This window comes from Montipora capricornis, chromosome 8 (genome assembly GCF_036669925.1).
Source record: "Montipora capricornis isolate CH-2021 chromosome 8, ASM3666992v2, whole genome shotgun sequence".
Classification (NCBI taxonomy): Eukaryota; Metazoa; Cnidaria; class Anthozoa; order Scleractinia; family Acroporidae; genus Montipora; species Montipora capricornis.
Window position 1 is genome coordinate 43,381,981 of NC_090890.1, and position 24,901 is coordinate 43,406,881.

Genomic DNA, 24,901 nt, shown 5'->3' on the forward strand with positions numbered 1-24,901 from the left:
TTGGCGCGAATGATAGTGATTGTTTTTGCGCGGAGATGCGTTTTGCTTAATCAAAGTTTATTTTTTCTTCATATTTGGAAAACGAGTAACCGAGTAAATACCTCAATGGCTCAGAGAGGGATAACGTAAGTTTGACGTACTTATTGTAAGCGTTTGTGATAAGTAAATCAGTGTGTTGTAAAGGACCGGAGATTCGATCGCGCTCTGTCCTCATATTTTAAAAAAATATCTTTGCAGCGCTTTCTTTTCTCCAACCACGAACGGTATAGCGAAGAGCAAAAGCGGTGGAAAAAGTGAGAAGGATCCAACCAGGTTTGTTGCTTCAAGTGCTTTGAAATCTGGTGGAAAATACTGCTGTTCACGTTGTTATCCGTCAATGAACTCTTTCTAGATCTCGTAATTGTCATCAGACTCTATATTATAATAATAATAATAATAATCTTTAATACTTATAGAGCGCATAACTCTATATGAATATAATCTTATGCGCAAAATTTACAACAATATAATATATAAAAAATAAAATACAACAATGATCTCAAGAATATGATTACAAGATCAGAATAAATACAAATGTAAAAAATATATACAAATAATTGTACTAACTAGTATAATAAAAGAAATTAAAATTAAATAAAAGTAAAAGTCAATTATAAGCTGTTTTGAACAGAAACGTTTTTAACAGAGATTTAAATTTCTTAAAATCTTGTTCCTTACGAATACTCTTTGTTAAATTGTTCCATACTGTGGGGGCTGCTACACAGAATACCCGATCTCCTAATGTTTTCCTTGTCTTAATTGTTGGGAAATTTAGAAACAGTCCATTGTTGGAGCAAAGGTTATATTGAGTGTTAGATCTAATATTTATAAGTTCTTTTAAATACTCTGGTGATTGTCCATAAATTGATTTGAAAGTAAGTATGGCTATCTTGAATAGTACTAGATTTCTATCCCATATGAACCATGTGAGCATTAGCCCTACTGATGGAAATGGGCCCACACAAGGACAGAGAAAAACTCTGACCAGGGTGGGAATTGAACCCACGACCTTCGGGTTAGATCACTGCTGCTCTACCGACTGAGCTACAAGGTCAGACGGAAGCAGGCCGTAGGAACTGAAGATGTTAAAGTCACGGCAATTAACATGTATAAGTACAAGGAAAGGTTCGTTTATACAAGCGCTGGCCGTGTAGCACTTATTTTTTTAAACAGAGTTACCTGGAGAGAGTGTAGTGTAACGTAAAGTGCTAGATTTCTATCCCATATGAACCATGTGAGCGTTAGCCCTACTGATGGAAACATCTTCAACATCTTCAACATCTTTAACATCTTCAACATCTTCAACATCTTTAACATCTTCAGTTCCCACGGCCTGCTCCCGTCTGACCTTGTAGCTCAGTCGGTAGAGCTGCGGAGATCTAACCCGAAGGTTGTGGGTTCAATTCCCACCCTGGTCAGAGTTTTTCTCTGTCCTTGTGTGGGCCCAGTTCCAGTTCCAGTTCTGTTTCTATTCAGGAAGTTTCTAGAGACATAGGATTAAAGAACAAAATGAGTGGTCTTACATAGTTTCAAAAATATGGAAGACAATTTATACTGCCTTCGATGTTCCACAACGACTGATAAGAACAACTGAGAAGAGATGTCAAAATTAATGTTTTCTTTTAATTAATTTGCAACATTACCGTACATGAAATCGTTTTGATTGCCAAGTGAAAATAGTTTATTTGTTCTCCACGACTGACATAATTTATGATAATTAAATTAGTGCTACATTGACGATTCTTATCATTTTGGCAGAGAATTTGAATTTATGTCAACCAAAACAACAACAAGGGATAAAAACTCAACTTATCATTAAAGTGAGACTTTGGTACCGATTCCAGTGAACACTATTTGTCAAAATTATACTGGTATTAACATACAATTTTACAAAATGACCTTTATTTGATGATAAATTTCAGCAACACTGATGTGATGACAAAATTGAAAGAGGAAACTCCTGTGAAGAATAAATTGAACTCCATTGAATTTGACTCTCCACCAATCAAAAAATCCCGGCAACAGAAAGCACGGCGGATACTTGATGATAGTAGTGATGATGAAAATGTTTCTGGAGTAAGAGACAAGACTGCAGATCAGCATGATGGGCACGTGTCAACAAAGGAAAATATTGGCATACAAGAACCGCCAAGCTTGTTGAAGAGAAGTGAATTGGAGCATGATGAAGAAAAAGGAAAGCTTATAGAAGTTACCTCTCCTGCAAATGAAAGGACTCTTGTTCCAAAACGAAAGACAGGTATACTGGTACTTAAATTTATCCTTGTAGAATTAAGCTGATTATTAATTAGACTGTGAAATGGTCCAGGAAATATTATTGCAGTTTTCTGTCTTTTGAATGTTGTTAATTTGAATGAAACCCATGAACATCTACTTACCCGTACTTGCTCCATTAGCATGGATATATAAAAGGCTGGTAGGAGTTATAGTATCCTGTGTTAACAGGTCAGATTTAAACGCACAGTTACACTCAACAATTTAATGGCTGACCATGTGTCCCCAGCCTTGTATACAACAATTCCCTACTGCGCATGATCAGAATCCTACAAGAGATTGCCCCTCAAACAAGGTTTACATTATCAGCTCACTTCCCAGAGGATTAGTTGGGTACACCAACATGGCTGCTGTGACATCGTGTGAAAACACTCTATGCAGAAGTTGAAGCATGTAATAATTGTTGAATTTAATTTTTTTCTCTTAATTGATCTGGACTAGTGCCACCAAGGATCAACTCGTTTATTGTCACAGTTAGCATTCAGCTGCAATAAATAATGTATGATCAATTTATTATTATACTGCTTGATTTTGAAAGAGATGGCAACCTGCAAGACTTGTTGACAATCCTGCAAGACCAGGACAAAAACAATAATAAATGATTATTATTTATTATTTCAAGCCATGCAACATCTCTGAATTTGGTTTGTTCACAGCAAGAAAACCCAGTAAGAGAAAAGCGTTTAGTGATGAAGAATCAGGTGATAAGGAAAAGGTATTAACTGATTTGATGTAAATGGTTCCATCACAAATGCACCTAGCTGCCAAGTTGGGTAGTTCACAGACACTCCAATTAAATAATCTGCAGACTTGGGCTAGTAATGGTCAGTGAGGTGGCAGACACAACGAGAAAAAATTGCCCACATACTAAGATGCCTGATCTTTTCCCAGGTCCCAGTGGTTTGTGAGAAAAGCCCTTTCCACTTAGTTTCATTACGTCGGTGGGAAATTCCCCAAACCTGATTCAAACCACTCTGACTGTGTCTTTGGTAAGCTTTTCACCAATGTGGGACCAATGTTAGATCACATCATTGATAAGCTTTCCACCAATGTTGGACCAAGGTCAAACTAGCTGATTGGTTTGCATCTCACCAATGTTGTTTCTGTTGACCAGCAGGCTGCTAAAAGAGCAAAATCAGAGAGCACTTCACAGCAAAATGGCATTCTTAATTCTCAAAAGGTTGATGATTTGCATTGTAATGGGAAGAAGATGGATCAGGAAGAAACAGCTAGCTTCTCTGCTGGTGAAGTTTCAGAATCTGATCAAGAAAGAAATGTCCATATGGAAGTAGAATCCAACACTGAGCGCAAAACTGAGGTTGGAGATGAGAATAAAACAAAGGGGAATGGTGACAAAACAGGAAGTAGAAATGCAACTGATACACCTGTAGACAAGGGAAAGGGAATTAAGGAGGAAAAAGAGGATAGTAAAGGACAAAGCTCAGAGGAAGAAGAGAGCCATAGCATAGGTAACAATGTTGATGATTCAGATGTGAAGAAGGAGAAGGATGGGAAACACATTACTGGTAAAAAGAACCCTCAAGAATCATTGAGTGATTTTTTTTGTAAGTATAACAATATTTACTTGTGTGGCTGTACAAGGAAACAATCCATTTTAGTATAATTACGTAAAAGTGATTATTGAAAATCCTCTGTACTTATTGGGTGCACTTGAGGTGATTATTATGCGACAATCACAGAGAAGTGGTTTTTTCAAAATGGCAAGCCATTATCTTGAGGTAACAGGTGAAGAAAAAAAATATTATTTTGTTAAAGAAAATGCATATTTTTCAAATAATCACCTATGTAATTATACCAAAACAATAATATTCACCCATATTCACCTTGCCTGAGGTGAATAATTAACAATTAGACCTGTAGCCCTCATGGGCTACTGGTCATTAGCTCACAAGGCGAAGCCGAGAATAAAACGGGAATAAAAGTAAAGAAAGCGTAACGCTTTTCGCTACTCGAGGACTGTTACTAATAATCTTCTAGTAGCGTAGTCAATAATATTGCAATGGAGGATTTGCACTATTAGTCCACTAGTTGGGTGATACTAATTAACAACTATTCACCGAAGTGGAGGTTTACCAAGCCGCAAAGCGGCGAGGTAAATATCCAACACTAGCCACCGACACTGAGGTGAATTGGTTTTTTAGTATATAATAAAACAGTGAGATAATATACAACACAAAAAATTAATTCAAATGGCTGTTTTCTTCACTCATCACGGATGCAAATCGGGACACCATTTTTTCCTGAGTTGCTTGGAGGTAAATAGCACAGGATATTCGGAGTTTGATGAGCCAATCAGCGCCCGCGTTCAACGCTATCCACTGTTTTAGTATATACTAATAATACCGGTACATTACATGTGTATTCACCTCATGCTCGGTGAATATCCCTTACATTTATTATCCCTTATCTTATCCCTCAGTGAATATCCTTTAATACATGTACAGTGTACCTTAAGTGACCTTACAATTATTGCCCCTCTTTGCCTCTGCTCCTATGCCTTCTGAAAATTTCAAGTCTGTATGGTTATAGTTTGGTTTGAGGTTTGTCGTAGGTTGTATTCATTCCACTTTAGAGAAGAGGAAGAACTTCTCTGAAGTTCTAATTATGGAAAACTGATTACAACCCAGCAGTTGTCTGGTGCAATTGAATTTCTAATTGAGTATCAATCACAATGTATCCACAGCTCCCAAGAGGTCCAAAAAGGCTGGTAACATTGATGGAAAACCCAGTGAAAAGAAAAAGAGCATCAAACCGGCTCAACCATCAAAGAGGTTAGTTGAGACAACCAACATTATTGATCAAAGCAGTACATTTAATGACTTAATTTCTTCTACCTCGCATTTGCCATTTTCTTTTTAATGCATCCCTTGCCTGTGATTTCAGATAATTATTGCAACATGCTATGTACTTATCTTATTGTGTAATACACGTTGTTAAAAGTTAAACATTTAGCTCACATTGAACCGTGGTTGCATAGCTCAGCAGATAAAGTGGCTGCAGATGAGAAGAGCACAGCTGCTGTCAAGCCTACTGAATATTCACCAGATCAGAAAAACTATGACCCAATCAAACATGCTTGTTGGAAACATGGGGAGAAGTAAGTTACTACTGAACAAGATTGCTTCTTTTCATTTGTATTATTATCATCGTCATCAATCCGATTTTGATCCGGGTTTATCCCCGTAAACAGTGGTGGCCGGATTTACCTATTATTGGTGCTGCTGAGAGCATATTTGTTATTTTTTGATTGATAATTTAGTACCTTTCATTTGTTATGTCCCTAGTATCCTTTTCCACTCTTATTTTCTGAGACTAGTTGCTTTAAAAACCAATTGTCTTTGGTGTCATGTAGAGGTAAAGGTAAAGGTACACCTTATTTAATGTCGGTAATTCCTTGACCCTCTAGAGGGTATTCTCCCAGGAAGCCGACGGTGTGCTCATCTTACCCCTCTCTTTCCATCAGTGCTCCGTTTTAAGGATATTTAAAGCTTCTTATGTGACACTGAATGGAAAGAAGTTGGAACAAGGATGTGAGATCCAGGGATCGAACTCGGGACCTCTTGCACCAAGGCCACGCACTAACCGACTGTGCCACCCTTGCTCAGCTCTGCAGTATCTACAGTATCCCTTTTGTCCTAAATCGGACAATTACGCTGCAATCAAAACGTGCCTCTGAGCCTAATGTATTTTACTTTCAACCCTGCTTCCCTGGTGAAAGACATCTCATGTAGCTGTCTTTAAGGTGACTGGCCCGTCTTCCTTAGTACTGCAAATTGAGTTAATCTTGTCTCTATTAAAAATACCGAGCACATGTTTTTATAGGTGTTTATGGTACATTTACATAAGACTAGTTTGCACCCCTTAAAACGTGGCTATCGTAACTTGTTTTTATGCTTGCTATTCTTAAGAAGCCTTCTTGTCTCTGTCTTCCAGGGTACCATACTTAGCTGTGGCTAAAACATTTCATACCATAGAAGACACCTCTGCTAGGTATACTATTGTTTTTTTCTCATACAATTTTGTTTCAGAAATTCAGTTGATTGCAAGACATATTTTGGGTTTTGAAAAGAGTCTAAAATAGTGTGACATAGCCCCTTTAAGGCTGCTTTGCATTCTTTACACCATTTTTGACAGGGAAACAGAGATCACCTCTGAAATTACTCAGACATCAGGCTAGTCTCTTTTGTTTTTCATTAACAAAACTCTGCCGATCCGAAGCTTGTGGTCTGTGCGAATGTTTCTCGTGTTATTCGTAAAATTGGGGTAATTTCCAACAAAAAGTAGGCAGCGATTTCATGTGCAATAGCTGGCAAAACTCACTTGCTGCCGACTCTTGCAACCCCCCCTAAACAATGCAGTTGTTAATTTGTTTTTGTCAACCAATTTTATTAAGGTAAATGAACTATACCGTAAGAAACATTTTTTAGCTCAGATGTTTCAAATGGTATTAACACTTCCTAAGTGACAAAGGGTTAATACTTGAAACATCAAATTTTTATTTAAACTGTTAAATTATCGTTCTGCATTTACTTTGTTTTTGCATCAAGGTTAAAGATTACATCCATTCTCAGCAACTTCTTCCGTTCAGTGATCGTTCTCTCCCCTGACGATTTATTGCCCTGTGTTTATCTCTGTCTCAACAAGGTGAATAAAATATTGTATTGTTCAAGGAAAATACTTCTGTAGCTGCCAATAGAACTACATTGTAATTAAACAAACCTGTGTTGTTCTTTTGAATGAAGCTGGCCCCTGCTTATGAAGGGATTGAACTTGGTATTGGAGACAATATTCTTATGAAAGCAGTAGCAGAGTCAACAGGTGCAATGCTTTGTTTAACGTGTCATTTCTTAGGCAGTGATCAAAATGTTTATTTCTAACTTCAATGCATCTGACTTCCTAGGTAGAAGCTTACAACAGATCAAAGTTGATGTTGGTGAAAAAGGAGATTTGGGGATCGTCGCTGAGGTTTGTTTTCTTATAAATATTAAAGGAAACTTAAGCAACTGCAGCGAGAACGTCACAAATTTGCATTTTAGTGGGAAAAAACAATAGCTTTGCATGCCCTGGATGTACATTTTTACTTTTGTCCATTTCTTCTCTGTCGTCTGCAAAACAACAATGTAAAATAACCGAATTTGAGGTTTAATATAGTTAAATGGAATTTAACATAGTTAACGACTAGGAGCTAGTCTGGTCAGTAGTAGTGTTTTGCAGGCGGTTGTTAGTGTCTTGGCCGTCCGGTAGCGTTGTTCAGCGTTTTGGTGCGTTCTGTAGCGTTTGTTATAGTTTCATGGTTCACGACCGGGAGCTAGTCCGGTCAGTAGCGCCTTGCAGGCGTTTGTTAGCGTTTTTTATGCGTTTTTGTAGGGTTTGCAGCACTCTTTAGGTTGTGGGAGCCCTGGGGCTGACATTGTTCAGCGGTATTCCTGCTTAGTGCATGCGTCGTTGTCCCATGTGTTTGCAGCGTGTTTTTTGCTCTGTTGGCGTGGCGTTGTGAGTCGGATTAGGAGTTTAGTGGTTCTCGGCGTTCCCTCCCTATCCCCCCCCCCCTTTTTTTTTTTTTTTTTTGTGTGAGTGCTGTTCTTTTTTTTTTGTATTCTTTTTTTTTTGTATTCTTTTTTTTTGTGTGTTGTTCTTTTTTTTTTTTTGTATTTTCTTTCTTTCTTTCTTTCTTTCTTTTTGTTTCCACTGAGCTATCTGGCTCAAGTGTGACTGGTGCCTGAGGGGGGCCTGGCACGGGGGGCTCGTGGCTTGGTTGTGGGTTGGGCAGGCCAGTCGGGTGTTCTAGCGCCTTGGGGATGTGACTGCAAATGCAGCCCCCAGGCTTCTTGGGCACCTACCCTCCACTAGCGATGCAGGCGTTAATGAAGAACATCAGCACTTGAGGATAAAATTTTCATTTTCTCCCCTAAATTAAGTGCTGTTCTGACCAGAGTAATTTTTTAGGAACTACCACATAGTCATGAAGTGATTACAGTAATGCAAAATTATATCAGGAAATGACATTCTTTTTGCCATCATCGCTGCTTAAGTTCCGTATTAAATGAGAAGGGCTAGTGCATTGTACAGTGTGTTCAAAGTTCGTTTCTGGAATTGTCACTTTTCCAAGGGGTTTTATCCTTTTTTTAATTTCAGCTTCTCTCTTTCTCCCAAAGAAACTTTTCTTGATTTGATTTGTTTGTGTAGCACTAAACAAACTACTCACATAACCATCCACAGGCATGCCAACCTGTGTAAATTTATTTATTCTATTCCTCAGTTCATTTCAATTAATTAAAAAAGGCCCTTTGTCTTGTCAAGTCTTATTTAGAATATTTGTGTTTCTTTTGGGCATCGTCTGTCCTACATTTTTTCCCTTAAAGTCTTGTCGAGGTAAACAGCGCACCATGTTTGCACCACCAAAGCTTACAGCTGAAGGGGTTTTCTCCAAGCTGCAGGACATTGCTATGATGACAGGACATAGCGTAAGTGCTGCACAAGCATCCATTCCTTGAATCTTATTAATTAATTAAGCATTTAAATTAACTAAAGTTGCTCTTCACAATAGACAATCAGATTTGTTTAGAAATTCAGTATACTGAGATGATCGAGTGGGATTTTCTGTGGTCATAAAGTGTTGCCTTACCCTCCTCTCAAACTTCCTCATCATTGCTTGGCTTCACAAATATCACTCAAGCTTCCCTCTAACTTCCAGGGCTATCAAAAAGGGCCAGTGCACGGCCAAAATAGCCGCCTACTTACCAATCTTCGGCCAGTAACTTTCATCTCAATTCACTGTTACGTGACTTGTGTATATTTGGAAAAAAATTGGAAACCTCAAGAATTTCAAGAAAAAAATATGTAACAAATCCTCTTCAGTTTACCTCTCCACACACCATCAAAGTCAACAAAGGCTCATAGAATGCCTGGGACATTTTCAGTGGACTTGATCCGAGGCTTCTGCACGTGCTGAAAGGCAGACGTTCCTAAGCACATTTTTTTCCCTCTCGTTTTTCTTTACCTTTCGCATAGATTAATTGAGTGTTGGATAAAAAACCTCAAATTTTCTTTGATTTCAGTCCTCAAAATCATGTATGCATAAACCGCCCTGCAACAGTTTCGTGGGATTCTTACTCAGTCGAGCAATCACCACCAAAGTGGTTAAAGAATGGCAATAAACCAAAAAAACGGTAAATGTAGCCTTAATTTTCACTGTTTTCTTATTTCCAAAAACTACCAAGAAATGAATGAAAATAGCATTTCCAAGCACCTGAATTTCAAAATTTTTGGGGGAGGGCATGACCCCACAGCCCCCTAGCAAGCTCGCGCCTTCAGCACTTGCACTACAGTCACCGTCTACTTTCTAAATTGGGACACCTACCATTAATTAAGAACTTTTTAACAGCTCTGAATTTCACCCTGAATCTCACTTCCTTATAAATTAATTCTTTAGACAGTGAGAGCAATGTAAGTTTTAAAGATTGGGTTGGTAGGGTTTTAAACTTGGTAAGGATGGTTAGTGGCTAACATAAGTAAATTTTGGTAGATCTGCAGCATTCACATGGCAACCAGATTGACAATCAGATACATTTATGTTCTGATACTACTCCGGTTTGACAAATAATGAATGCAACTTATGAAGTTTATTCAAGTCCCAATATGTAACTTGTGAGCAAAATTCATTTTGTTTGGACCAGAGTAGCACCATATACCCTGTCTTATAAGCACATTAATTTTGTTTGTGAGCGATGGCCTGATACTAAGCAACTGAAAGCACATATTTACATTGTTAAATGGCCATGCTGTTAGGGAGCAAATCTACTCTGAATGTTAAGAAAAAACCACTTGCAGGACTCCAAGTAAGTCAAGTTCAGTTCACACGATCGTCTACATGTATGTCCAGAAATGTAGTCATTCAGATTCAAGCTCAATTTCGAGGCATTGCGAAGTGTTCCCTTTAAGTCTAAAACCCAATTACTTATTTACAACAACACAGGTGGTTAGCATTAGGGATTAATAATTATTTTATTGTTAAGGTACACCTAAACTCAACTGGTTTTGGTCTACGATATTAATTTCCCCATCAAAAGCAAACATTCTTACCTCAAAGTTATCAAAACCAGCTGTAATTTGGACCCATGACGGTGATGTGAGAGTTATGGGTATATTCTCAATTTAAGATCACATTTCTTTGAAAACAGAAATGGTCAAAGCAGCTTGTGACGTAAAATCAAGAATAGACCCATGCTTCTCACATCACAGTTGTGGGTTCAAGTTTACATGGCTTGCACAGCACAGAAAAAGCTGAATTCTCAGTAACAATGGTGTCATTTGTTTGCTTTGGATGAGGAGATTTATAAATTAGGAACGAAAAATATTTAGGTTTAGGTCAACTTAAAGTTTCTGTATTTTTGCTTTCTAGTCTATGTCAAGAAAAACAGAAAAAATAAAGGGAATGTTTGTGGCTTGCCGTGATTCTGAAGCAAGATACTTGATCAGGTACTGTAAAGTATTAAATACATTGGCAATTGACATTACTGGGAGACACTCAGTTCTTTTTTTATCTCAGATCATTAGGAGGAAAGTTGAGAATTGGTCTGGCAGAACAGTCCGTTCTTACAGCTTTGGGACATGCAGCCTTTCTCACACCTCCAAGCAAAGGTAACAGAAGGAGTTAGTTTATGTTGAAGACAGCATGCAGGATTCTATACTTGGGGTCTGCTCTGTTGCAAAAAAAGAGCATTTGAATACTATATCCATGCAAAAGGAATTAGCAACAGCAACCAGAAAAAAATGGTTTGGCCATGAATGTACATGTAATAGTTCATGATAGTTAAGAGTGCAATAATCTCTCAAACCGTCATGCACTAGGTACCATGAATGGCTTTACCAGGGCCTCCGTTAGGTAATGTAAATGGCTAGTGTCCCATATGCAGGTGTAGTTAAACAATGTGTGAAAATCTGTGATAGTTTGAGGTCTTCTGTTGTTTGGCCTTTACTGGCATCAGCTGTTATTTAAATGACCAGACTATTTGCATGGCAGTACACAATGTTAGAGTGAAAGTAAAAATGTCCATTAACTTTCATATAAATGGTCGAACAGTTTTTTTTTTTTTTTGCTCAAGATATTAACTGATTTTTTACAAGTGACCTTAACTTGAACTTTGACCTGGGTTTCTTTACCCTAATTTGTATGCCAGTTTTAAAAGTAACCCATGAAAATCAATTACAGGCTCCATCGTTAAATTATTCTTTTCCTTTTTGTAGAGTTTCCGCCCCCATTGATTGACAATGCTAAGAATTTTTCTGGGGAAGAGTTGAAGAAGAAGCAAGATGAAGCTGCTTTGATAGTTAAGACTTGTTACTGGTGAGTTGAATTTACTGTAAGATGGATCTTAAGTCTTCCCTTTCGAGAATATCCAAGCCCATTAACCAGTAATAGAATATATTATATTAGTATAAATACACAGGTGATTATACAAAATCACATGCTCTCTTTGGCTCGCTATCTCGGATTATCAGCCGATAATCACCTCGACGTACAAGATGGCTGCCAGTAGTCATTTTGCCACTGTAAGTGAAGATGATTTCGCGCTGAAATGTTTTTTTTCTTCCCTTTTTTGAAATAATCACCTGTGTATTTATACTAAAACTATTATTTGCCTCAGGCTCAGTGATTATCGGTGAATATTCTTCACCTATAATCACTTCACCTTTGGCGAATAATAATTGTTAAATAATGAATGGTCTTTAAAGCCTGGGACAAGGCAATCAGGGCTTGGGGAATAAGCAAACCCAGCAGATAGGTGTGTTCTCTGACTCTTATTGTCGAGATTGCATCATGCTCAATTAAAGAGACAACTCAAAAATTGAGCCCAAATTTGACTATTGGGGAAAGATTAAATGAAAGAATTAAATTGCCTGTACATGCACTTACTGGTAATTTGCAGGATGTGCAGCAAAGAAAGCACTGGAGCATGCTGTATGACATAGAAATCTTCTGACAAACACTCCTTGAAAACTCAGTATCTGGTTCTTGAAAACTTGTTGAGTACTCAGGACTGGCAAGGCTGTGCTCTAACGGCGCCCGGTCGCCCGGCCGGGCACTCATACTTGTTGTATTTCTAGCAGATAAGGAGGCTAAAAAATTTAATATGCTGGTGGTTATAGTTTACGAAACCTCTCAGAAAATGTTTTTTCTTCGTACGAAACAATCGGTTCAAAGGCCGTTCCACATGTAACATAATCCGTGACTTTGCACGTAGCCGGCGGCCGCAGGAATTTCGATTCTTTCTCAAAAAATAGCATTAAATTTGGAACGTGAAGTTTGACATTTTTTGGTTATAGTTTTAAAAAAGAGTTCTTACTTCTGCTCTGACAATGGTAAAGCGCGGCCGGCGAAGCGGTGCAATTTACTTCTGTATGAACCTGGGAATCGCAGTTTATGCAAATGTCATTTTTTTACGATTTTTCGCGGCTGCACCTGCTTGGCCAAAATATATTTTGGTTATGGTTGTTTTTCCCCTGTATATTAAATAACGAAATAAAAAAGGGAAAGATATCATGTTATTTGTTGTTGTTTTAGAAACAGAGCAATCCGGCGTTGTCTTTGGTTGGTGACAAATCATTTCGTGCCCTAAACAAATAACGCTGTAACTGGCGCTTCGACCGAACAAAAAGCTCATTCCACTAAACATTTTACTGAGAATATAAGGAAAAAATACTTAAGTTCTGTCCTGTAGCGATGATTTTCTTCCAGATCAAGATGACTTGCTAAAAGAAAAAAAATGATAGCTTTTGGGCTGCGGTGGTTTCATTGTTTCAAAAAGCTCCACGGGAATCCAGCCGCATTGATTAATAAAAAGGTTTACCTGCATTAGACCCAAACGTTTTTACATAAACCTGCGGCAATCTTTACTTTTTCACTTTTAAACCTGAAAAATTGCCACGGTTCTAGAATGATAGGGTTAAAGAAGACAATAGTATGTAAGTGGACATAGATGTTGGTAGAGAATTGAATTATTGCACTCTTCAACATTTGCTTTGACAGTGAGATGCCCAACTATAATAAACTAATTCCATCTATTTTGGAGCATGGGTTAGAAGCACTGCCACGTTACTGTCATCTCACGCCTGGTAAGCATCAGTAAAGTACTTTTTTCTTGAATAGTGCACAAAAGACAAGAAATGGAACTAGTCATTCCTTGTTTAGTGTTTTTCTTTTATGTCAAATTACAACCAGATAGATATTGCCTACAGTGGCAGCTTTAAAGAACAGTTAGAATTGAATCCTAGAAATCCCTTATTTTCACTCAAAGCTAAAAGGTTTTGAGACCATGTATAAATATATTGGCCTCAGTTTGATTAGGTGACCGAAATACAAAGGTCAGTTATCCAAGAATCTCTTTGATAGATCTTTGACAGCATTCACAAAATAAGGCACCTTTAAGGTGGCTCAAACCAGTTTCAACACTTGAAAGAAACTTTCTTATTAGAAGGATTGACACTTCAACACTTTATCACTGAACAGCAATGTTTTGGTACCATATCAAGGACCAATTATTGCTGAAAAAGATTCGGCCATTTTTGTGACGTAAAAGTTACCGTGGCAACAGGAAAGCCTTGCAAACACACCCCGTATTTTGGCTTTATCTGCTCATATCTCAAAAACGAACTCGGTGACCCCCATTTTATATTTTTGTAATGCAATCAGCATGCCAGAATGAAACTTTCTGCAAAGTTTCAAAAAATTCTGTGCAGTGGATTTAAATAATTGAAAATTTAAGGTAGCTCTAAATCCGCTCCACATAATTTTTTTAAACTTTGCAGAGAGTTTCATATTGGCCTGCTGATCACTTTCGTGCAATAAAAAATTGGGGTCACCGAGTTCGTTTTTGAGATATGAGCAGCTAAAGCCAAAATATAGGGTGTTTTTGCAAGGGTTTCCTGTTGCCATGGTAACTTGTTACGCCACAAAAATGACTGCATCTTGTTCAGCAATAATTGGTGTTTCACACGGTACTATAACATTGCTGTTACATGACAAAGTGTTGTAGTGTCAATCCTTCTAATAGCAGTGTGGTCCAGTGGTTGGAGGCAGTGTGGCCTAGTGGTTAGGGCGTTTGCCTTGAGATCCGGGGATCCCGGGTTCAAGACCCGCTCTGACCACTCGTTGAATTTGTTCCTGGTAGTCCCTGGTTCAATTTCCCGGCTGCACTTGTAAATAGCCAACTGGTTTGCCTCCGGCCAGTTGGGATTCTTAACAGTTGTTGTTGTGTTCTGTCGTTTCGTTGATTGTGTTTCATTGGCCCTGAAAAGCCAATGAGAGCGGTCAATTAAGTATGTATTGTATTGTATTGTATCTCTTGAAAGTGTTGAAACAGGTTTGAGCCACCTTAAGAATAAAATTCTCTGTTTTTCCTCCGAAGGTATCCCACTCAAACCAATGTTGGCACATCCATCTAAGGGAGTGGAAGAAGTGTTTAAACGATTTGAAAATGCAGAATTTACTTGCGAGTTTAAGTATGATGGAGAACGTGCTCAGGTAAGGTGTGCCGCTGGATAAATGTGTAAAAGATCACAGGAGCTGAGTTAACCAATTTTTATCATCGTCAGATTCATGTTTTGGAAAATGGAGAAATTCACATTTACAGCAGAAACCAAGAAAATAATACCTCCAAGTATCCTGACATCATTGCAAGAATGACGAAGGTTAGAATAATCTAGTACCCTACAACATAAATCATGTTGAAACTTTTAATCTGTATTAGTATATACTAAAACAGTGGGTAGCGTTGAACGCGCGTGGTGATTGGCTACTCAAAAACCGGGTATATAACATTATTCCATGAGCCCGAGTTGGATATGAAGTGATAAAATAACCAACGAGCGCGTAGCGCAAATTGGTTATAATCACTTCATATCCAACAAGGGCGAATGGAATAATTGTTTTAGTAAATTCTCAAACTGGGTTTTGCAGCCGATTTTTTATTTCCACAATTTTACAAAGCGTCCGGAAAGAGCATCTTGGCGCACTATTTTCCATATGACGTAAAACTTCGACTATTGGCTCATAGTCGGAATTTTTTAGCCAATCAAAAAGCTAGAAATGCAATAGTCGGAGCTGAAAATTTACTAACCTTTGTTGGTATATACTAAAACAGTGGATAGCGTTGAACTCGCGCGCTGATTGGCTCGTCAAACTCCGAATATCCTGTGCTATTTACCTCCGAGCAACTCGGGGGAAAAATGGCGTCCCGATTTGCATCCGTGACAAGTGAAGAAAACATCCGCTTCGCGGCTCGGTAAATATCCACCGCTAGCCACCTCCACTTCGGTGAATAGTTGTTAACTATTTCATATGGTTCTGATTTCTCTATCTTGTTTTACTGATTTTGGAATGTATGTGTAATGTTTTTTATTATTATTATTATTATTATTATTATTATTATTATTAATCCTTATGTTTCGTATAAATAGACTGCGAGCAGAAATGCTCAGGCTTCGCCACTCGCACATAGTAGGGCCGTTTATACGACAGAAAATAAGGCGCGGCTTACATAAGACACAAACATCCCGTATAAATGGTACAAAATCTACGTTCACGGCTATCTCAAGCCGCGGTTTATCCTGGCCTGGGAGTTTATACTCGTATAAATAGTTCCTTTCGCATATGATGTACGCCGCGGCCAGAGTAAGTCGCGGCTTATAATTAGAGAAAATAACTTATTTTCTCTCGTATAAACGGCCCTATTGCCTCATTCAGCAGGGCCCTTTTGAAGTGGATGCCTGGGTTAAGGTCTCGGTGAAGGAAAATGATGTGCCCGCAGAAAAATGAAATTGTCGCGCCACTATTTTTTGTATAGGGTCAAACTACATATCATCAAATGAAACCATGTTGTCTCGCAGTGATGAGCGCAAATTTCTATTGCGTCGAGAAGCCTGAAAAATTTTCGGATCGCGACCCACGGGTTCAACGGGATTTGAACCCGCGACCCTTGACCGGTATCGCGAGGTCGCGGGTTCAAATCCCGTTGAAGTCCTGAAAATTTTTCAGGCTTCTCAACGCAATAGAAATTTGCGCTCATCACTGCGAGACAACATGGTTTCATTTGATTTCATACCCGCAGTGCAATATATGATGTATTTCATATATATCTTTCAAACTACATATCATATTAAAGCTAACAGATTGAATTATTTGAATAAAGTTTTTATATTTTGGTATTTAATATTGCCTTTTAGTTTTGAGGCCTCAAACTCAGATTGACCGAGTCTGCTGCAGAAGCTCCTGCCCCTTCAATTTTTTGTGAAAATAACCGCACTTTGTTGCATCTTAGTCGTAGATGAATGCACTCCAATACCGTGTGAGGAATTTTTGATATGTTAAGAATAGAAGGAAATATCACGCACCATTGTCGAAACTCTCATCTCGTTCTTAATTTTGGCAGAAAAAAGTGCCATAAAATTTGTCTCCGAAGACAAACGAAAAATTCCTCATACGGTATTTGGGGTAGTACAATCATCTATTATGAATGAAAATTTGGAAGCGATATCTTAAAACCCGTCGGGTTGACGCAAGCATGAGTACAATGGCAAGCACAAGGATCAAAATATATTTTTATCTTTTAGGGTAGACCTTATTCATAAATAGCCTGAATTTCAGCCGTCTCCTCTAGTCGCCTACTCCCGAGAGAGACGTCAGAAATGGCAGGCAGTAATTATTCATCATTCTTAAATCCTCTTGATCTTTTCTGTATGTAAATCATTTCATCCAGTGTCTTACCCAAATGCTACCTAAAAAAAGTTAAAACTTTTTCCTTTGAAATTGCTTGGTAGGCGTATTTTCAAAGTGCTTTTCCTCATTCATTTATGAACACGGTGTTTGTCAATGATGCTTATTTCAAATGAAAGTGTCATCGCTGTTAGGTTTTAGGAGATGGAATCAAATCCTGCATCATTGATACAGAGGCAGTAGCATGGGATCGCGAGAAGAGGCAGATTTTACCCTTCCAGATTCTTAGCACAAGAAAAAGAAAGGTTATATGTCTCTTTTGTTGTTGGAGGATTCCTCTTTCTGCTTTAAAACCTTAGATATAATGAACAACATTCCAGGAGAATTTTCGAGTGTTTTTCTTCAAGTGTTTTGGTTTTCCTTCTCGTGAAAATCGACTCCTTTTTAATTACCTTTGGCTGTCATGCTACGAAAACTTACATGGATTGTATAACCGCTACGAGAGGAACCTTTTATACATACTTTTGGCTTCATCTTGTTGAGCTGTGCCCTTTGCAACTAAGTCCCTAAGACTGAAAGCAAAGGTGATGAGCTTGGAAAAAATGAAATGAAGCAAGGTGCGCGCCTGCAGCAAATTTGAAGGGGTTTTGATGGGATCATGTTCGAATGAAAGCATAGTTGTCAAGTCTCAGGCTTAGAGCGGTTTTCAATTGAGTGTCGAAAGTAATTAGCCAATTACTTTGGTTTTGCACCTACTTCACTCAGTGATTTGTTCAAAGTTTTCGCGCCACTTTTTCAACCAAGCAGAAGTGAAATCGTGGCTCGGGCGTGCACATTTTCCCGCGCTTTGTGTCGGCTACGTGTAATTACTTTGAGTTTTGATTGGTTTACTGCCAGTAAACCAATCCAGTGGATTCTCTCCGCCCTTTTTGATTGGTTAAAGTAATTACTTTGGTTTTGGTTTTACGACACTCGATTGAAACTCGCTCTGACGAAGATTCAGCTAATTAAGGACGTTTGCGCCAATTGTTTCTGCGCATCATTACTGCGCACGCAAATGCACACGCCACGTCATACACGAGCGCGTGCGCTAAGTAATAAAATGAGAAATGATAGGGCAAAAGGCCATTGCTATAGCTTTGCCTGGATTTAACGGTCTTGGACGTTCGGTGACACCCATTTTTCTTTACAGAAACGGATTTTATCTACAATTATCTCCACGTTGTCCAAAAATGAACAAAAAATCAATCAGTAAAAAAAATTTCAAGATTTCTGCTCACGGGACATCAAATCCTGCCATCTTGCGGCTGCAAGGCGCGTGAAACTGTGGTCGCTAAATGCGAACTTGATCTTTAGGGAACCTCACCAGTTGACTAAATTCACTTAATAAGTCCACTTAAACAATATTTGGCAGAGAAGATTTCACTTCAAAGATTTAATTGCAATATATTTGGGTTTACAGACACTGGCCTTATTCGCCAACGAAGCCCGATTTTGTCACATTTTGGGTGTTTTTTTGGGCATGTTCTCTCCAAAACGAAGTCGGTGACCCCCCATTTTTTTTTACATTTCTGACATAACTAACTCATCATCTTACAGTGGTAAAAGTTTCAGAAAAAAATCAATGTTGAAAAATTTTCGCGCGAACGTCCTTAAATTGAATTAATTTTTATTGAGAAAGGGAAACATGTGTACTAGAAGCGAAAATTGTTATAGCAGAGTAGAGAAACAAGAAACTGAAAGCGCAAGTGCTGGCAAATTCGGGAGTCAGAGCCGAAAAAAGTCAAACTCGCAGTGGTGGAAGACAAATCCTTTCACTGAGCGCTGTGCCAACCTTACTAAGATCCTGACGTTTACTTTTTTTACGTTAATCAATTCTCTGATTGCTTTCCTCTGCTAGGATGCTGATGCCTCAGAAATTAAAGTTCAAGTTTGTGTATATGCATTTGATCTGTTATACCTCAACGGAAAAGTAAGTTTCATTAACTATCTTTAGTCTGATTGGTCAAGGGGATATGTGTTTCTCAGTGGTGCTCTTCAGATATACGCGATATACTGCCAAGTTCCTTTAACGTCAAAATTACCCCTTGCTCCTTAACTTTAGTTTAATAAGTGCGTAAAAAGGGTGAAATGCACAACGTTTGTTCTTTGAATTGCCCATTGAAAATGTTTCTAGTAGCTCAGTTTTAAATCCTTACAACCGTCTTGTCATTCAGCAAGCTAACTCGTCCAGTCTCCAAGAGGAACCTTCCTGTTCCATCGGGGTTTCTCAGCCCGGACTGATGTCTTGATATGAAATTTGCTTTTTCTGTGGTATGTGATTTATTATATTTTCTGTTCCACAGTCCGCAACTAAGATTGTTTTGAATTTTCAGTCTTACGTAAAAGAACCTTTCCGTGTTCGCAGAGAAGCATTGCGATCTTCTTTCACAGAAATCGAAGGGGTACGTGATTCTTTACTTGCGAGACTTCGTTTTGTGCTATATGGTTAAAGTACTTCTGGTTTATTAGACAGCCACCACCTTTATTGCGACTGTTTTTTTCACATTTTGTCACAAGTTGTGATTGGTTTCTCACGAAATATCCATCATCTTATCTTCGATAGACTTGCCTTCCTCTCCTTCCTTCAGAAGAGTGCGATTATGGCTGAATCGGAGAATAGCATAGAATTATTCCATTAGTTTTGACATACGATTCTTCCGATTCTCCGATTCTTTAGATTCTCATTTTACATACAATTCTACCGATTATACCTATTTTTATTCTCCGATTTTCTGATTGTTCCGCTTATACGATTCTCCGATTGTACGTACTAAAAGAGTTGCGCCCGAATGAACACAGAATACTTGATTATAGCATCTTAAGGTAAAATCGTAGAATCAAACAATAATTTCTAAAGCATCCTAAGAAAAAATAGTAGAATCGGAACATGATTTTTAGATCATCTTAAGGTAAAATCGTAGAATAGGAAGAATCGGAGACTAATAGCGCTAATTGGGGACACATTCGGGCCAGACAACACAACACCGCCCGGGGAACTCCGTGCCTTGCTGTTATCGGATAGTGTGTCTAACGTTATCCAGAGTTTATAAGCAAGGGTTGTGAGATCCGAGAAGAATTGAAATTAAAGTCTAACCATTTGCGGGTGTGGATTACAAAGGCAGCACATTTTCCTCAGTTATTTAAAGACCCTGAGTGTTGGTCCTGCAGGAGGAAAGGAAAGGAACTTTATTTAAGTGTCCAGTCGTTCTAGCGCTGGAGCACTAATTTGGGACACTGTAAACTGAAATCAACGCATTAGCGCAATTCAAATCAAATCAAATCAAGTCTTGGTTTTTGAGGAGAGGGGAAAACCGGAGTACCCGGAGAAAAACCTCTCGGAGCGGAGCAGAGTAGAGAACCAACAAACTCAACCCACATATGACGCCGAGTCTGGGAATCGAACCTGGGCCACATTGGTGGGAGACGAGTGCTCTCACCACTGCGCCATCCCTGGGGGAGGTGGTGAGTCGAACTCACCACCTTCCCCACGGTAGTCCGATGCTCAACCAACTGAGCCAACCTAGTCCTAGCGCCGAGTTGGCAAAAACCACTCTCGCATCCAAAGAACGCGAATAATGTATTTGTTTTTTTTAAATTTTCCTTAAATTCTGAACGCTTGAACACTTGGAAATTAAAGCCAATCACTTTCCAAGGAAGGGTTATGTTTTGCAAACGTTGGCCGTACAGCACTTATATTTCAACAGATTTAACTATTAGAGGGTCATGTGAAGTGCTGTTTTTCTACCCATGTAAACCATGTGAGCGTTAGCCCTACTAATGGAAATAGGCCAACAGAAGGAGCTTTGCTTGAGCCAAGGAGACTTCTTACGTTTTGTTTAGATTCTGATGAATATCCTCCAAGAACATCTATTAAAATTTGTTTGGTTAACTCCCCTCATTTTAGTCACAGTTCATTTTTACGTTATCTTGTATGCTTTTCTTCTGACAGGAATTCATGTTTGCTCAGAGTTCTGACTCTGTAAACACCGACGACATAGCGGAATTTTTAGACGAGTCTATCAAGGGTAAGAAAATCTTGCTTTATCGTGTTGAAATCGTGGCCTTGTAAAGTGCGTAAAAACTGTCGAAAGTAATTCCAACGTTGCTTTCATTTTCTTCTTGCCGTGATTGGCCAGAAAATCTCGTGCTTCTTTCTCGACCAATCAGAATCTACGACAAATCATTGCGCTTTGCGTCATCTTCGTTCAAGCCACAAATTGTTTATTAATGTTTTAAAAACTGCAATTTCACTGTCTTGTATTTTCATTCTTGTCTTTCATTTTCTTCTGTAAGGAAACTGCGAAGGGCTGATGGTGAAAACTCTTGAAGTGGACGCCACTTACGAAATTGCCAAACGTTCACATAACTGGTTAAAAGTAAGTTTTTTTCAAGTTCACCTCGACAACGAAGAAGAAAAGCGCAACTCTATAGCTTTTGACATTTCTTTCCTTATCACGATTTCAGTTGAAGAAGGACTACCTGGCTGGCGTCGGAGATACGTTAGATGTGGTGGTGATTGGTGGGTATCTTGGTAAAGGCAAAAGGACCGGTTCATACGGAGGCTATCTTTTAGCTTGCTATGATCCTGAAAGTGAGGAGTTCCAGACCATATGTAAGGTGACCTCAAAGTTTGTATTTTCTCCCATTTCTCGCGGTCAGCCCAATGGTCTCTGGCGCTTTGTATCCGTCCATTGTTCTCTCGCGCTTGGCCTAAACCTTAGTCTTCTTTCCCTTTGCTGTGCTTTATTGCGTATAATTGTCATATGGCAAGCAATTCTCAGGCGAAATGGAAAACCCTTATTGGCTGGTTTTCGTTCGGGATTTTACATTACAGACCGTTACCATGGAAATGGTGCTCTCTTCCATATTTTTTCTATGTCCTGGAAAATTCAAGTTGAATGAAACACATTAAGTTTTAACAAAGCGGAATTCAATTATTTTTTTCATCACAACAGTACAATTATAGCAAGCGGAATTTAGTTTTACATGTAAAGGTTACTGTTCAAAGTTCGCTGATGGTAGCCTGTTCGAGGTTCCCAGATAATCGGGTAAAGGAAAGCAACTGCGTGTGAAAAGCGAGTGGGGCCTTGCACAAACATTCACCAAGCGGAGAAGTGTCCGATCGCTCAAAGACACGATGCCATATAATAAATAAGTTTAGGTGCACTGTTATTTGACTTAAAGAACGGGTCACATTTTTTTCGAGGTCTCTACAGTTTGTTTTCTTTTCCCATAGATTGGAACTGGCTTTACCGACGAACTTCTCGACCAACATCACCAGTTTTTCAAGGATCACGTGATTTCACAACCAAAGGCGTACTATCGCTATGACGACAATTTGGCGCCTGATCATTGGTTCGACCCAGTGCAGGTCACGTGTTTACCTTTCAGTTGTTGAACGACCTCATTTTGCTGGCATCTGGAGCTTTAATAGTATTTTTTTTCCTGATACCAATTTTTTTTCACTCGTTATCATTTTTCAGGTGTGGGAGATAAGAGCAGCGGATCTTTCGATTTCTCCTGTGCATAAAGCAGCAGTTGGCCTGGTAAGTATGCGTACATTATAAATGAGAACAACAAGCACGCAGACTTGCAAGGTTTTTTTTACATGGCTATTTTGAATGTATACATTTTTCGTGAAACGAACGCGCACTAAAGGGCTTTCGAGTGATCCCGTGACATGTCAGTTCAAAATGAAGACGGAAGAAAGTGCAAAGCGCAGTTGATTGGCAAAAAGAACCAAAGGTTTATCATGAAAATGCGCTTCAGAATAAACTCAATGTTTCGAGGTTGCTCCTACTTCGTCTGCGACTCCCGTACTGACTTAAGACTTGCACCCTGCTTGATTATTCCACTCTCTTTCTGCGTTACCGTCAAATTATTTGATTACATTTCACCATGGTGGTGAATTTCAAGTCCTCTTAATGAATGTATTAGAAGTGAATTGTTTGAAAAGAGGAGGAGGACACGGTGTGTTCCAGTGGTAGGTGCGGATTTCCCTTGTTCGACTTTTATGGGTGCGGAATAAAACCCTACCTTGTTTTACAAATGACTAATTAGTTCTTTTCTCATTTTTATTCAAACGTCGCCGTACAAACTTACTCTACTTTGTCTTCTTAGGTTGATCCTGTTAAGGGAATTTCGTTACGATTTCCACGCTTCCTTAGAATCCGAGACGACAAAACGCCAGAGCAAGCTACAGACAGTTCACAAGTGAGACACTTCCTAAATAATTAATTACTTTTCTGTTGAAATAATGAAAGGAAGACTTGTCCTTGTTCAGAGGGTTGAGGGAATCATCCTTATTTTGGCTTGAGTGAGTTGTATTTCAATTTGTTTTGTTCTTTTTCCGTTTTAAAGGTGGCAGAAATGTACAGAAGCCAGGAAACTGTGAAGAATAACACCAATCCTCCTGCTGTCCCGGATGCGGATGACTTTTATTGAGAATTAAGGATGATGCCAAAGGAAACTTTTGGTGGCTTTACAGCATTCACTGACGAAGTGTTCTAACCTATAAGACTTCGATTGCTGTAGTGACTAAGTAGTCCGCCATGCGTTACCTTCCATTCGATTGAGAATCATCAACGCGCTGTTTTTGCGCGAAGATTACTGCAGCTGTCCAGCGAGGGACAATGAGGAAGGCTAATACTGGAACTTCATCCGTAACTTCCCGGGAAAAATGGACATCCTTCGAAGGTTGTCTTCTTTTTCCACTTTTTACCGAAACGACCGCAATTTTCTGTACCATTTATTTGCACCACTAAAACCAGGCTCCGATGCGAGCATTAAACCGCTTCACTTACCGGGCTTTGGCCGCCCGCCACATTTATTTGTACCCAGACTCTTCCATCATTCGGAAATGGACTCAAATTCTTTTCTCACCGAAAATTCCGTTAAGGTAATTCCCTATCCAGATTTTTTCAAACTTGGCACAATTGATATTCATACACAGAACATGTAAAAAATGTAATAAAAAGATGGGGTCACCGTGCTTGTTTTCGCGCAGTATGCCCTTTATTCTAAGTGTTTTTTACCGAATTACGCGAGAAGCGTTCGAAACTAGAGATCAACCGGAAAAATTTGTTGTCGTGTAGCAAAAGCTATCGAGTATTACTGAAAACTTGAACTTATTTGTTTGTCCGGGGTATAATCTTTTAAGTAAAGCAATTTCAAATTGCTTAATCTTGCAAAGAAATGTAAGCAAATCGGACCGCTACAGTCATCACCTTGCACCCCGTGTCTGGCTCCAAATGCAGTTTCAAGTCATTTATATGTAATACTACAACTTCTACTATCCAACTTTTTTTCTCCTTAAAATATGTTTTCCGTGTACCTATTACGAGTAAATAAAACCATTAAAAATGAAGGGTCACCTTTCTCGTTTCTTCGCAACAATATGATAATGCGTGACAAAGGGGTAATTTCGGATTCAAAATGATCATTTTCCGCAAAAAGACTGGGGCGAGTTCCAAAAGCAACACCTTAACCGAGAAGAGTTATCATGATTGCTCTTGAACAGCAAAAGCGGCCTTTATTGCCTCTCTTCAGATGGCCCGGGCCGAAACGCCGCCATCTCCGAGTTGCAGTGTTATGCGCGGTGCAAAACAAGGGAATCGCCTTAAATGGTAAGCGCCCCGGTTTTTGCATCACCGTGTTTTCCCGCGCGCGCCAAATCACAGCTGCTACCCAAAACTACAACCTTCCGTCATCTTCCCCACCGAAAACTCAATCATATATCAAATTTCAGCCTCATTAGCATAACATAACCCCAAACTCATTAGCATAAAAACTGTC

At 38.9% G+C, this 24,901-nt stretch overlaps 1 protein-coding gene across 2 annotated transcripts; it reads left to right on the plus strand.

The window, feature by feature from the left end:
• Positions 1 to 24,473, plus strand: LOC138059762 (DNA ligase 1-like). 2 transcript variants are annotated; one of them, XM_068905368.1, is made up of 28 exons: positions 1 to 125; positions 238 to 312; positions 1,962 to 2,296; positions 2,988 to 3,046; positions 3,446 to 3,896; positions 5,036 to 5,123; positions 5,330 to 5,449; positions 6,286 to 6,342; positions 6,900 to 6,996; positions 7,095 to 7,170; positions 7,253 to 7,317; positions 8,715 to 8,816; positions 10,754 to 10,830; positions 10,901 to 10,992; positions 11,599 to 11,698; positions 13,382 to 13,467; positions 14,760 to 14,875; positions 14,947 to 15,042; positions 17,260 to 17,370; positions 18,966 to 19,037; positions 19,441 to 19,509; positions 21,057 to 21,132; positions 21,401 to 21,483; positions 21,572 to 21,724; positions 22,344 to 22,478; positions 22,591 to 22,653; positions 23,228 to 23,320; positions 23,468 to 24,473. In XM_068905368.1, the coding sequence occupies exons 1-28, from the start codon at positions 10 to 12 to the stop codon at positions 23,549 to 23,551; spliced, it is 3,147 nt and encodes a 1,048-aa protein (XP_068761469.1). In that variant the 5' UTR covers positions 1 to 9; the 3' UTR covers positions 23,552 to 24,473. The 2 variants fall into 2 exon arrangements, with proteins under 2 accessions (XP_068761469.1, XP_068761470.1); XM_068905369.1 differs by having other exon boundaries at positions 3,449 to 3,896.
• Positions 24,474 to 24,901: the final 428 nt, after the last annotated feature.